Source organism: Haemaphysalis longicornis, unplaced genomic scaffold, assembly GCF_048455015.1.
Source record: "Haemaphysalis longicornis isolate Haplotype H1 unplaced genomic scaffold, Haemaphysalis longicornis Haplotype H1 scaffold_8, whole genome shotgun sequence".
In the NCBI taxonomy this organism is placed as follows: Eukaryota; Metazoa; Arthropoda; class Arachnida; order Ixodida; family Ixodidae; genus Haemaphysalis; species Haemaphysalis longicornis.
The window spans coordinates 2929383-2943860 of NW_027526445.1; the positions used below are offsets into that span (position 1 = coordinate 2929383).

The 14478-nt window shown below is 45.9% G+C and overlaps 2 protein-coding genes across 4 annotated transcripts in view; one reads left to right on the forward strand and one right to left on the reverse strand.

The window, feature by feature from the left end:
- Window positions 1-14478, reverse strand: part of LOC144150011 (cap-specific mRNA (nucleoside-2'-O-)-methyltransferase 1-like) — a 103371-nt gene that overhangs the window by 83435 nt on the left and 5458 nt on the right. For 2 of the 3 annotated variants that reach the window (XM_077681785.1, XM_077681784.1), the window contains exons 4-8: window positions 12393-12512; window positions 10873-10938; window positions 9566-9634; window positions 7707-7738; window positions 5878-6039 (exon numbers count right to left, since the gene is read on the reverse strand). In XM_077681785.1, coding sequence (XP_077537911.1) covers window positions 5878-6039; window positions 7707-7738; window positions 9566-9634; window positions 10873-10938; window positions 12393-12512 — 449 coding nt within the window. The remainder of the gene's footprint in view (window positions 1-5877; window positions 6040-7706; window positions 7739-9565; window positions 9635-10872; window positions 10939-12392; window positions 12513-14478) is intronic. The other variant, XM_077681786.1, reaches the window with a different exon arrangement.
- LOC144150010 (cap-specific mRNA (nucleoside-2'-O-)-methyltransferase 1-like) overlaps window positions 1-14478 on the forward strand; it is a 267529-nt gene that overhangs the window by 81884 nt on the left and 171167 nt on the right. The gene's annotated exons all lie outside the window — the stretch shown is intronic.

The following is a 14478-nucleotide window of genomic DNA, read 5'->3' on the forward strand; positions in this document are numbered from 1 at the left end:
ACTGACGCCGCCCTGAGTGGAATGTTTTATAACCAGCGTTGCAAATTGGGTGGGTTATCAATTCATTGCCGGCACAGCAAGCACGAAAACACAAATGATGGCACTCTGTGCGGCGAAGTTGTCTGCGAATTAGGAGTTGCGGCGCTGCTCATTCGGCACAGCAATGTCTTGTCTAAGCTGACGACGGTTGCGAATCGCTTGGAACAGCCACACCTTCCATGCGAATGCCGGCTCCTATGGCGTAGACCAGCAGTACCGGCGGCTGATAGGAACGCAGCTTGATGAATGTCACTAATTCAGGCAAGAATAACTTCTCCAAAGGTAATCAGTTTCTTTTTTTTTTTTTTTTTTTTATGAGCACAAAACTTTTCTCTTCCTATTACAAACCACCAGCGCCGAAACTTTTACAAGTAGTTTTTAAAAAAGTCCGCGTCTTGCTGTAGTTGGCGGCAAATGGCAAACCTGCTCCACAAACCTCCTCGACTCCCCGTCTGCTTTTTATTTAAACGCGCCGTTTTATTTCGTACAAAACCAGTTTCTCGTCACTAACTTTCTTGTTCGTCATGTAATTTACAAACGGAGAATGGGGCAATCGGAGTTTTTTTTTTTTGTCATGAAACACAATTTGCATAGCCAGAGGCCCGTTTCGATCCTACGCAATCCGGATCCAGAACAACCGGCCATCATTCCCATCAAAGCGTTTCCCCTGTAGTTATTATTGTGAGAAACTCTGTGCTTTGCAGTGGACTGCCAAATGGTCATCAGAGATACTGCTCCCTAGCATTGCGAACATTCCAGGGGAACATGCGTACCTTCTTGACCGTGTTTGCCTCTCCCCTTTTCGCTCCTTTGCTTTCCCACAGGGCCCCCAATCTTTCATATTGTCACGAAGCCAAGGACAACGCAGTTGTCTTGATGGAGAAGCAAGTTTATTGGAGCGAACTTGTCCTCCCCTAACCACTCAAAAGAATACAGAGGCGGCAAAGCAGCGGTCAACAAAGTGACTTGCATCGGCGAGCGTCGCAGAATCGAATGCCACGGCGTCTGCACTGCAGGCTTTTTACCTTTCGGCACGAGTGTTTCTGTTAGCGTCGATTCACATCCAGAACATTGTAGATCACAGACGACTATTCTGGGCTAGCGACGTTAGGGCGAAACAGTTTGCTTATCTGAATGTGTTAGCCCGTGCGGCATAAAAATAAAGAATGGAAGACGCGCTTTGCTTGGAACGCAGATAACACAGCCGGGCGTGGCCCGGCAGTAAAAACAAACAATAAATAATCAAGCCCATACATGGTTCGCGGCAATATATAACTTTAACCCTTCTACTGACCTCACATCAGTAATTGGGGCAACTACCTGCACACTTCCTGCCCCGCCCAAGCACACAAGTTGCTGCTTCATTAAGGGGGGACACTGGTCTTGAAGACATTTTTGTTATTTCTTGAACCAATCTCCTTGAAATTTGCACATTTAGTGTGTTTTAACATCCTGAGCACAAATATGCAGTCAGTTTTCATCTATATAGTTTAAGTTCAGAGTTTTGCAACATGTTATGTCATTCCATTTCGGGCAATTTTTTAATTATCTGCTTATGATATACTTGAACAATTCTTGTTCCTTTGTGCTCTTGAAGGACCAGTGAGTGCAACTATACTATAGCACTAATTTTATCACTGTTTCTGCAATTGCTCTAAACTTATGAAATGTCAGGTCATCAATTATCAGTGTTTTCGTAAAACAAAATGCATAAAAAATTGTACTAGTACAAAGAAATTTCATATTTTTCTGGTTTTATTGCACTGTTCAGTTCTTAAGCTTTCAAATGCAGCAAGAATGACGCAAATCTGACCAGTACATCCCAAGATATTGTACCCGACAGTTGACCTCATGGGAAAAAAACTGGTTTTGAGAAAACAAGGCACGAAGTTCGGAAATGCAGGGAAAAATGGACATTTAGGCAACTTCAAATGGTGACAGCTTTGTAAATACCTATGGTACAGCTATAATATTTTGCAGGTACATTCTTTGGGAGCTGTAGATTGCAAATAAAATTATTACAGAAAATTGATTTTTTTGCAAATTGTTGGTCCTCAAGACCAGTGTCCCCCCTTAACGAACTCACCCCCCCAACCCCCCCTCCTACAACCCGGTGTAAAAACACTATTGTGTGCATGTCATGCCATCTACTCAAAAGTCACAGATGCACATATCTAGATCCTCTCAGGTTAATTTCAGACAACAGGTGAATCCCATATTTGTTTACCCATGTCACTTCGTCTTGTTGCACCAGCACGGCAACGTAGGCCATGGCAAGGCAAATGCGAAGAAAGCTGTGAAGATAGCCTCGCTACCTGTGTGTAAGCTGCCGGCTGCAGCTTTGTGTAGCGCGTCGTTTTAAAGGATATCACGCTAAAAGCTTTTCCATAGATCTGGAAACCTTAATTAGCGCACAATTTTTTTTGTAATCAGTTAGGTGTTGTTTTATTTGCATTCCATACAACTTTTTTTTACTGAATAAAGTAATCCTGAATAAAAAGTTCGCATGTCCTGCAAAGCATGGCTAGCATATATTTCCCACTTATTGAGCATGAAAAAAAAAAAAAAAAACAGCAACCAGTGAGGACCAGCCATAAATGAATAAAAAAAAACTCACGAGTGAAAGGTTTACGAACCATTTTTTTTCTCTGTCCTAGCACTGCTACGTCCACCCACCAGTGTTTGACGTCCTTACGAAAAAAATTAAAGGAAGCTGTTTTAAGAGCAGTGTTCCCCTTAAAGGAGTACTGACACCAAATTTTGATGCCTAAAAAATGATATAATTGGCTTCAGTAGTTTGTACAGATGCCTCACAAAAATTTTTGCAGCGATCCGAGGCCGCAATCACATCTAAAATCGATTTTGATTGTCCAGGCCGCGAGCTTCCACAAATCGGCAGCACTAGCGAAATCGCTTTCGGCGTGACGAAACATTGGCCTGTGTGTCTGGCCGGTTCAGGGTGACGTCATATAGTCATTTTCAGAACCGGAAACAATATCCTGCGCTGCTGTTGTCGGAGGTATTCGTTTGGGCAGGAGACGTGGGCGTAGCTGTGTGAGCAATGCTTGTAAACTTTGCGTGTTTGACGTCTTTGCTCCTCAGTTCGTGGCCGGCGCATGGTGTTCCCTTGTACTGGTGCCGAAAACTGCGCGCTGCCGGCACCGTGCGGTGCGCGTCGCCGAGCTTGCCAGAGTTGTGCTATGGCAAGCTCGCGGAATGCGAAGTACTGCTCGTGGAAGCCTGTCCGAGCAAATCGACGACGACACCAAGATGCATTATTTTCCACACGACGACATGCAGCGCTAAACGTGGACTGAGTTAGTGCGCGGCGGCGGCCGCAAGAACTGTCGCCCAAGCCAGCGGGCTCGCGCAGGTGGCGCCATCTTTTGGCCGCTCGCCGCACCGCGGTGCCGGCAGTGATGGGTCGGAGGGCCGAAGCTCCGCTGCCGGTCAGCGTAGGCTTACCATCGCGGCAAATATCTGAACGCCACTTTTAAATTCAGCGCTGATAACAACCCCTAGCACAATTTTTCAACACACTAACATCTACTTTCTCGCATGTGGAACTTCTTTTGCACGATCAGATTGATAAGAAGAGTGGCGACAAGCTGTTGCTATCACAGTCTGCGCCGGTTCGAGCCGCAGTGATATTAAAAAAACGGACGACGGCGAAGACATTGCCAGCCTAATCGCCTGGCCAAACAAAGTTGTTCTGTCTGTCGGGTGGCAGCGACTCATCTGAGTCTGATGATTCAGGCGACATGTCGACTGCGCGGGCGAGTGCTGACCATGTGCAATCCTAGCAGACGCTGCGGCGAACGTCCCTGACGTCACGGGTGAGACCGTGACGTAAGGCTGGCCCGCTAGCAGGCTGGCCTTCGAACAGCCATTTTCCCGCGCGGCGACCAAATTTGAAACTGGTTGCAATAAACATGCTATAATTAATTAATTCTGTGTTGGCGGCTGACGGCTTTCGGTTCGATTTTCGTAATTACTGGGCCAATAGGTATTCTTTACAGCATAAAAACTGAAAGCGAGAAATTTCGTGTCAGTACTCCTTTAAGTCAACTTCACTGCAATTGTTTCCTAGTAAAGAGTCTTTAGGGTGGCCTCCTCCTTCTAGGAGTCCATTGGCACGGGCCGCGTCTTCTGCCCTTTCCACCAGCTTGCGCTGGACGTCGGGGGAAGAGCTGGCCAAGGCGCTCTCCCAAAGCTCATAAGTGTGGAAGGGATTGGGCGGGTCAAGTGGGCTTTGTGTACAGCCACCGACCATATGAGAAAGTGTTCCAAATTCCCCGCAGAAGCGGCACAAACGGGGACACAGGGTGGGGGCTATGTAGTGGTTTCTGCTAGGGTGGGGCTAAGTATTAGTTTGCAGGGCACGAAGTATTCTATCGTGGCCCTTGGGTAGTTGCTTGTGCGGTGGGGCGTACGTTTGTCTTTGTAGCCGATAGTGCGTGGTAATCTCATGAAACGAGATTAGAGGAAGCGGACGCAGATCTTCTTCTTCAGGTGCTTGGTCGGTCGATTCTCGAGCTGCGAGATGGGCAATCTCGTTCCTTGAGAGTCCAATGTGCGCAGGCGCCCAGATTAGATCACTTTTCTATTCGGGCAATATAACCGGACTGATACCAAAGCAGGGAAGTCCTGGGGTGTTTTATTATGTACCCTTGACAGAGCACTACACAACAAGCCCCATTTAAAGTCCCATTCACTGCCATACGCAAATGCATTGCCAGCAAGACACCTTTCCAAGGGGGCAATAATCAGCCTTACCTCAAAATGTGAAGTCCCTAAGGCCTTCTAGTAAACACCTCCAAAAGAGTGCACATATCCCTAGATCATGTTTATCAAGAGTCGACTTTCACTGCTGGGCAAAAGTGTCTTGCTGAGAAGACATCTTTCCAGGGGAAATATAAGTGGCGATACTAAGATACAAAGGACTTATGCCTTTTATTAAACCACTTCTCGTATCCGTCAGTAGCACGACACACCAAGCATTACAGACAGACAGAGCGGCTTCCTGGTTAAAAGGGGTCAGTGGTCTTGAAGACCAAAAATTTGCAAAAAGTTGATTTTCTGTATTGACTTTATTTGAACTCTACAGGTCCCAAAGAATGCACGTGCAAAATATCATAGCTGTATCACAAGTATTCACAAAGCTGTCGCCCTTTGAAGTCACCTAAATGACCATTTCTGCCTATGTTTCCAAACGTTGTGCCCTGTTTTCTCAGAACCAATTTTATTCCCACACGAAGTCAGCTGTCGGGTACAATATCTTATGATGTACTGGTTCGATTTACATTTTTGCGGCATTCGAAAGCTTATGAACTAAACAGTGCAATAAAATCACAAAAGTACAGAATTTTTTTTTTGCTGGCACAAGATTTTATGCAGTTATTTTTACAAAAAAAATTGGTAATTGATGACCTGACATTTACGAATTTTACAGCATTTGCAGAAACCATGCTAAAATTACTGCAGTGGTACAGTTGCACTCCCTGGTCCTTCCAGAGCACAAAGGGATAAAAGCTATTTGAGTATTTCATTTGTACATAATGAAAAAATTGCCCGAAACGGAGTGACATAACATGTTGCACAACTCTAAACTTACACCCCGTAGACGAAAACTGACTGCATATTTGTGCTCAGGATGTTAAAATACACACAAAGTGCAAATCTAAAGCACATAGGTTAAAAAAAATAACAAAAATGACCTCAAGACCAATGTCCCCCCTTAAGTTTATGAAGAAATACTCCCGTGTCAGAAAGATGCGCGGGGTCCAAAAGCAAGCGGCCAGAAGAGCACAGAGGAGCGTGTGCCCCCCAACCACCCACCTTCTCGTCGCTGAAGTCCCAGGTGATGTCGGAGCGCGGCTCGAGCCCCTCCATGGAGAGACCCAGACCCCGGCGGCCGCGCTGCTTCGAGGTGGGGATGATGTCGCGCATGCCCTGGCCCTGCTTGCCCAGGCCGCTGCCTGGCGTGAAGCCCATGCTCGCCTGTGAATAAGAGTGAAGGGGAAGAGGGGTCACTACTGAGATGGTCTGCCTGTCTTACTCGTTCACTTCGTTTTCTGCTTGTTCTTTAAAGGAGCCATGAAGAGAAAATACAACTTCGTTTAATTTGAAAGAACTAGGATTCAGTATCTCACTCGGCTCCATTACAGCCACAAAAGACGTTTTTTTAACGAAAAACAAGCAAGAAGTATTTAAGAACTTTCAAATTTCGCGCCACAGTGACGTGTTATGAGCAAGAATGACGTCATACGGTCCAACAATAAAACACATTTTCCAGTGCGTTAAATGCACGTTAGCATTTACGTGATGCGGTTAGCATTTACGTGATGCACGTTAGCATTTACGTGAAGCAAACACAAAGAAAGCGCATGAAACGGAGAACGGGAGATAGCAGAGACAGTGAGCGAAACAGGCAACGCCGTTCCGTTCACGAGGTGGCTACGCTAGGTGGCGAAAGTCACCTAGCCAAGCCAAAGACACCAAGCCAAGCCAATCTGGCTCTCTAGCCAGTACGTAAGCTCGCTCCATGGCTCGTGTCCGGTTCGGCCGCAGGTAATGCGCGATAGCCGGCAGTGACTGTGGGTGGTTTTCTTACGCTGATTGTTTTGTTATTTTTTCCTTTATTTTCTTGCCTGTCTGTTCTAGATGCTCCGCGCTGCCGTCTCAAATTGAGGAGCGCCGGGCGTGATGGAGAAACGGATCGCTCGGTGCGCTCGCCATTTTTGATCACGACTATAGGTCGAGGTTCTTTGGTCACGATTATAGGTCGACCCTCAATTTTTAAGCACATTTTCGGAAAAAAAAAGGTCGTCCTATATTCGAATAAATACGGTAACTGATATTCCCAGTAGCCCTCTGCACTGGTCTGCACGACGCTAAACTAATATGCACCAGTTCCGGTAAAAAAAAAAAAAGGCCCTACAGAAGTCGACACCAAAACAGGTTTCAACCCATTTTAACCGGCCCTATAAGCAGTAACTTCATTACGCTAAAAATAGGAATTACGGGACATTGAAACTAGACAAAATACTCCATTTATTTCTTTTGCATATTTAATGAGTCAATTTATGCATGCGCTACTTCATACAAGTAAAAAAAAAATATTGTTACAACTTGAAATGAACTAATGTCAATTTGAAATCAATCTTCACATATCAACGTTTCTCCTTGTAAGTGGTCCAATAAAAAACTTCACCACTACTAAGCTGCATAAAATCCAACCTCCTTACTAATGTTAGCACGGTTGGCTAATTCTATAATTTTCAATTTCTAAGCACAGAAAAAAAAAAAAACACAAACAGATTGAGTTACCAAGCTTAATGTTTCACTCCCTTTGCTTCCCCCATAGCCAATACGTCACCTCTTGATGGCGTAATCTCATTTCCACACAGAGATGAGGTGGACTAATTTTTTAATAATAGTAGCATAAATTTGTATGACTCAACTTGCATTAACACAAAATATTGATAAAAAATGCTACAGGTAAACAGCATCCACATCGCATTGGCCTCAGGAGATCCTGTACTACGTCGTCTCCAGTCTCTGTACAAACAACGCCTTCAGGCAACCCCCAAAACTGCCCTCTCCAGAGGCAATCGAACAGTTGACTACTGTTTGAACCTCATCAGAGCAAGCCAAACTGGACTTACCATGAGCTTCTTGGACACGCTGCTGTAGTTGCCTGCGAGAAAGGCACAAACAAGGGTGATGCCGTTAGAAGCAGAGTTACTTGATGTAGGAGTTGCGAAACTCCCCGCGGCCCCATGCATGAAAAAGTGGCCCTACGATTGATCCACTGTTTTGGATCTTGTTTTACAGTGGCGGCATCTGTTGGTGACCAAATAAACTATACAATGCGGTTCGCTGCTCAGCGATCTGGGCGAAGAATGGTATTTGAGTGCTTACGTAAATTTGTTGGGCTGATGAAGCCCAACATGCACAACCACGCAAGCGTTTCATGTTCATTCGAACCAAGAGTAGTGAACAAAATGTGGTTGTTTCCTCTTCCATAGGAACCGGTAAAACACGAAAGTGAAATGTGCATTCACAGGACCAGCTGAATGTTTATTGTGCATCGATAGGAACTTGCACGTCGCTATTTGTATTTCGTCAGAATGGCACCGTTCGACGCGCCGGAGCGTTGCGCAGGGTTCCTACGGGCTTCAAAAGCAAAAATTCAAAGGTTTTCACCGACTTTCAAGGACCAGAAAACACATTTTCAAGGTCCCCATCTTATGTTTCATATGGAATTATTTATAACTTTTTCAACAAAATGCCAAATTTTGATATTGCCTAATACATACCTAAGAATATTAATGCACATTTAGATAGGCGGTATGGGTTCATGAATGCACCCCCAGCTTTATTTTATTTTCATAGTTTATATTTAGAGGTTTTTCTTTTTTCTTGGTGTTTTGCTGAGGCTGCTTGATTTCAAAACTTAGTTAATGTTGCCTGCATCTCCTGCTTTGTCAGCAAGAGTATCAGCTGAAATTAACTCAGCAAGTGTTGCTGCAAGGCAGGATGAACTATGTACACGTCCACCATTTGCACGTAAAAGCAAACGCAGATGGATCGTATGAGGCACAGCAAACATGCAATAAAAGGCCGTCCACAGACTAGATGGAACATGCAAGATAGAGAACAGAAGCCGGCTTTCACGGGATTGTATCGTCACATGAATTATATTGAGGAGTGCTGCTCCCAATGTTGCCTCGTAATAATGAGAATCCACAACTCGTAATTTCACACAATACACTGAAACCTGATTGTTACAAACTTTCTTCACATTTGTAACACCTCAAATTCCCGACGACCACTTCATATTCTTGTGAAAAGACAGGGCCATTGGTTATCTCCAGAAAAATCAAGGGTTTTCAAGGACCCTTTAAAAATTCCAGGACTTTCCAGGCCTTGAAATTGACCCTTCTAAATTCAAGAGTTTTCAAGGTTTTCAAAGACCTGTGCGAACCCTGGTTGCGTAAATCCGACTGAAACCACACGCGCTCGCAACCGTCCGTGCAAACGAAAAGAAACAGGTTGTGAGCAAATCGTTTGGTGAACACACGGTCTGCTGCAGCAAAAGGAGCAAAGGAGCAGCGGACCGGGTCGCGAGCGCGACATACGCAAGTCGGCTTGCTTCTCCGCAGCTTGCACTGCGCATCCCCCATACACGTAGGCGCTGGCATCCAGGCGCCAACTGTCGGCGCTCATTAGCGTCATGATGCAGCTCCCGTGGCCTCCGCGATATTAGATATGGCCGCTTATAAATGACCGTGTCCTGACCAAGTTAGGTGCAACGAATTCAGCTCAGCAGTGAAAAATAGGACCCCGAACCTTTTTCCCCTGCCATGCTTTACTCATTCTTGCAAACAACAGAAATACGTTAATTTTGTCTCGCAAAAAAAAACAAAAAATAAAAAATCATTGACAGCTTGTCTCAGCACAGTTTCTGGTACGACGAGCAATGAACTGAGGAAAGTGGCTCTCATCGACGCCGTTCTCTCACCCATTGGAAGTTCAGTTTTGACCTCGTCCTTGGCCGTAGACTCGTGCGAGAACCTCTGGAACTTGGTGGCTGCAAGCGAAGGGAAAAAAAAATAAAAAATCTTAGAAGAACGTGGCTCGCAATGTCAGACTCATTTGAAAGCCAGTTAAAAATAATTGCAGAAACTCCCACGTACGAATAGTTGGATAAATGCATAAGCTATTCAGATAAATGCCAAAATTATAAATAAATGCGTGAGCTGATCTACATTAATTACACTTGCCCTTGCTACCAGACACAAATGCAATGCTACGGAGATGTTTTTTTTCAGCGGCAATACAATCAATCTTGTATGACAGTAGGAAGGGCACAGTATTAAACACCTCTATAAAACCCCACGTTCCCTTATGAAACACTACAGACCAAGTCACTTTAATGTCAGTTTCACTTATGCACGCAAATGCATTGCTTCAAAGACATTTTTCCTGAGGTAACACAAGACATTTGACACTGAGGTATAAAAACCCGACTGCCTTTTATTTAACATCTCCATAATATTTATTCCACGTGACCTTTAAAGTAAGCTTCAGCACTTTACCCAGGAGCACTGCTGTGATGACTATTTCCAGGGGCCATATAAGCAGTTTTAGTTTCCAGGGGCAATATAAGCAGTTTTAGATGGAAATGTGAAGCCCCTAGCGTTTTTATTAATATAATTTTCGTGCACGACAAAAGTGTGATGCATCAAGCGTTGCAGACAGCCAGACTGGCCTCTTCATCGAGTGCACATCGAAACGCTTACGCATGCCTTGGAAACGGCCTTGTAGCAAAGGCAGCATAAGTGATTTTTGTGCTCCTGCCAGAAAACTGGCATCTAGAAGTTTACAAGCTCCCACTGTTTATTAAGTTTGGAAGGGTGCAGAGGGCAGACGCTTTGGCAGCGAGGGGGTCAGTTGTCCCCGATTTCAGAAAGCAACGACGCAGAAAGTTGGGTTAGGTGGTACACACTGGAAAGCCACAAAGAGCACAACGAACGAAAGACAGACAGGAGGAACACAAACCAGCGCTTGTTCGCTCCGTCCTGTCCGTCCTTTGTTCCTTGGGTGCCTTTTGACTTTCCATTAAGAAAGCACTCATAACGGCTCACATGCACCCGTTGAAACGATCGCGACAAAACAGCTTCAAAACGATGGCATAGTCTTCACGCATTTCCGTAGTGCAGTCTACGCCCTTGATCCCCACAAATTAGCTGTCAAGTGCACTAGTGTTCGCTGAACGACATCCCAGCCCTTGAAAGATGAAGATGAAGTTTTTGCGTTCATCCTCACCTCCAAACGTGCCTGCTCCTTTGCATTTCCGGTTGTTTTGCGCACCAGAGGGCTTGCTGTTGTTGGCTGCAACAGGAAGACGCAACGTTATTTTATTAATAGACAGCTAATATAGAAAACACACCTGGGCTATGGTTTACCCGTACGAATCATCTATTTTCAAACGAAACCATCAATCTGGCTACTAATGTGACTCCTTGTCAAAGCTAGAGCACCTACACAGCAAACTTTCACCAAAAGACTAATGTGGTTCGAACAAAGAGATTTGCTTCCGTCAAACAGAAACGTTACCAAATAAGAATCAGCTGTAGCGAGGTGTCTAATAAGACAAACTTTATTTTCTGCTGTCCGAGTGGTTTGTTCCAGCACAAATGTAGTGTACGTGGATTCCAACTCCGATGCGGTGCACACGGCACTACTTCAAATACCTAACTCCTGATCACACAAACAACTCGAACGAGGTGTACCGTAGCGAAAACTCCCAGCGCGGGATAAGCCCACTGGAATGAGGCGGCTCCTGCACGCACGCACGCAAGCTCTATCTCTCTCTCTCTCTTTATCTCTCTCTTTTTCTGCTCGACGATACCGGGCACAAGACCTGAAAACACCATGTGTTGTTTCCGGTCGCGACACCAACTGCTATAATTGTATCTCAATGGTCCTGTCCCAGCCCTTCAATACATTGGTTTTTTTACCCATTTTAAGCTTAATATTGATGATTTTGTTCGTTCCCCCACACCAATTTTGCAAGTTGCAAATATTCTCACACTTTCTGAGCTATTTCTACCACACCTCCCATTAAAAATGCTCGCGAATTTGCCACAAGAACCTGAAACATGGGCTCGCATTTTAGGCTTTGGTCTTTTACGGTAATAAAGCGATGTTTACTACTACTTCAGTGTCTCAAGTAGTTGCGACAGCACGATCCCTAACCACCAACCCTACACGAACACTCCTAAATGCAGCTTAACACCGTAAAGTCTGCCCTAAACACTTCACTCCGTCTCACACATAGTCCTAAACACTGCCTCAAGGCTTGCAACGAATCCAGCAACACTCAACACCAATGTTTCAGCACTCCTGCAGACAGGTCAACCCCCCCAACACCACAAGCTGAGGGACAAAACCCATTGCGCAAGAAGAAGCCAATGTAAGTCAAGACAGGTCAAGCCAAGCCACACGGCTACACACAGGGGGCAACCCCAACCAACCACCACCACACCACCAGCGCCGGGTCGATGCAGCACGACGAGTTAACGACGAAGCACTCGAACACAGAAGCGTGCCGACGAAATGAGTGAAGCGTTAACAACAAGCACGCAACTCAGGTAGGGGGATGGAGGGGACACCAGAGACACAGACGCCCGGTACGCGGAGAGCAGGAACCGGAGCAGGGAAAGTGCACACAGCACACGGGACGACCCCCGTAATTGCAGCTTCACAAGTGGGTTTCAGGCTCTGCCTTTCACCACACACCACCAGGTTGCCACCGCCACACAGCCCACACGCAGCGCTCTTACCCCTCTGGCGGCTCCGAGTGGCGGCGGGTTTTGGAGGGCTGCTGCTGCTGTGCTCGTCGTCGTCGTCCTCATCGTCGCTGTCCTCGTCATCGTCACTGCTGTTGGCCCTTTTCGCGTTACCTGGGGCCACACACACACGCACGCATACGCACAAGCACACAGCCTTTTCGACACCCTTTTTAGGTTCGCTGCCTCGCAAACAGACCACAGCAGTCTCCTCTGACAGCATTTACCATAGCGAGGAGTGGTGGGCTACAACACAATCAATGCCAAAGTGTATACCACGTTTACTCAATTGTACCACGCACGCTATTTTTCACACCAGGAAAAATAGGAAGCTATACTGAAACACCCATTTGCATCGCGACAAAGATGACTTTCATCCCTATTGAACTACAACGCACCGTACATGTACTTAAATGAGCTGCATCCCGAGAACCTGCGTCACGGTAGTCCTGAAAACAGATCTGAGCAACCGAAAATCCTTCCATCTACAAGAAAAGGCGGGGTGGGTCATCAGAGCGAACGAGCGGCTCTTCTACGTTTTTTTTTTTCCGAGACATTTATGTTGCAAACCTTCATTTTACTTAATGCAAACAAGCATACATCATTCCCTTCGGAATGTCAGCAATGACAGCTAATCCCTCACACAAGCTCAATTTGTACACCGCTCTGAAGTGCACAGTGTTTCTTTTAAAAACTATTGAACAATTTCACTCTGCGCAAGTAATCAAAGGACAGTTGCCTCAATAAAGGTGTGCAATTATCACCGGTCATCTGCAGATGTAAAAAAGGGGTGCACATAAAAAATGCAGCCAATAAATTCCTACTGGCAACGCACGGGATACCACAAGGGTCTGTTTTGGGGCCAATTTTATTCGCACTGTACATGAACGATTTATTCGATTCCATAGATCAGGGGTTCTCAAGCATGTTGGTCCCAGGGAACCCTGCTAAGTTCCGTTAAGTGCCAAGGAAACCCCCCCCCCCCCTTCCCGCCAGTTTTCATTCCGTTCATGCTACATTAACGTGCAATAAATTCAAAAGCAAGCAAGGGTATCTTTTTTTTTTTTTTCCATCGACTTTACGCGAATGCGTACGCTAGCGGCACCTATCTCCAAACAGGAGAAATGCGCATGGGGGTAATATAAGGCCGAGATTCAAGTGCAATAGTTTAACCACGTGGCCCGTTTTCGGAGTCTGGCTGGCTACAAGCTGCTGGCGAGATTTATTGCGCAGCTCGCGCCTTTCTGTTATGCGCCGAGATGTGCTTACTGATACTCGGGCGTGAGTAATGGAGGTTCCTTAGATCGATCGCACCTCAAGTTCACCATATAAGACTGCGACTGCGGAACCAGGGAAAATTTATCAGTGGCTCGCGGAACCCTGAGGAGGGGCCTGCGGAACCCCTAGGTTCCGCGGAACCCACTTTGAGAAACCATGCCATAGATAAAGGCCAAACCATATTTATGTGGATGAAACAGTGGTTCTAGCTGCACGGTCGACCATTGACAAATAAGAAAAAAATTGCCAATAGACAACTTGAAAAAATTGAACAGTGCTTCTCCAAAAACGAACTAACACTTAATGTAAACAAAACCCTGTAGTATTTTCCTCCTCTGCTAAACGGGTTCATAAATCTATAACCTTAAAGAAAAGCAGAGAAGAAATTGAAACAGTTCAAACTAGTAAATATCTCGGCGTTACCCTAGATGCCTCCCTGCGCTATAAAGAACATATAAAAATCGCCTGCAGCAAATGAAGTCGTTCTTTTAGATGCGACTGCCCCTCATTTACTCGCCTTGTCCCTGCATACGGCGGCGGCGGCGTTGTTGTCGGCGTCCGCCCCTCCCCCAATCTCCTCGCCGCACGAGCTCGCTCTCCGCCGCTCACCCCCTCTCCTCTCCAATAGCGAACACTCTCTCGCGAGGGGCATTGGATTGGATTCGAATGGATTGGCTTGGATTGGATTAAAGTGAATTGTGTTGGATTGTGTTGCGTCATAGCCGCGGCAGACGAACTGGCGCCGGCGCGTCCCCTCACCGTTATGCGCGCTATAAAACGCGGTGCCTGCGCCGCTCCGCTC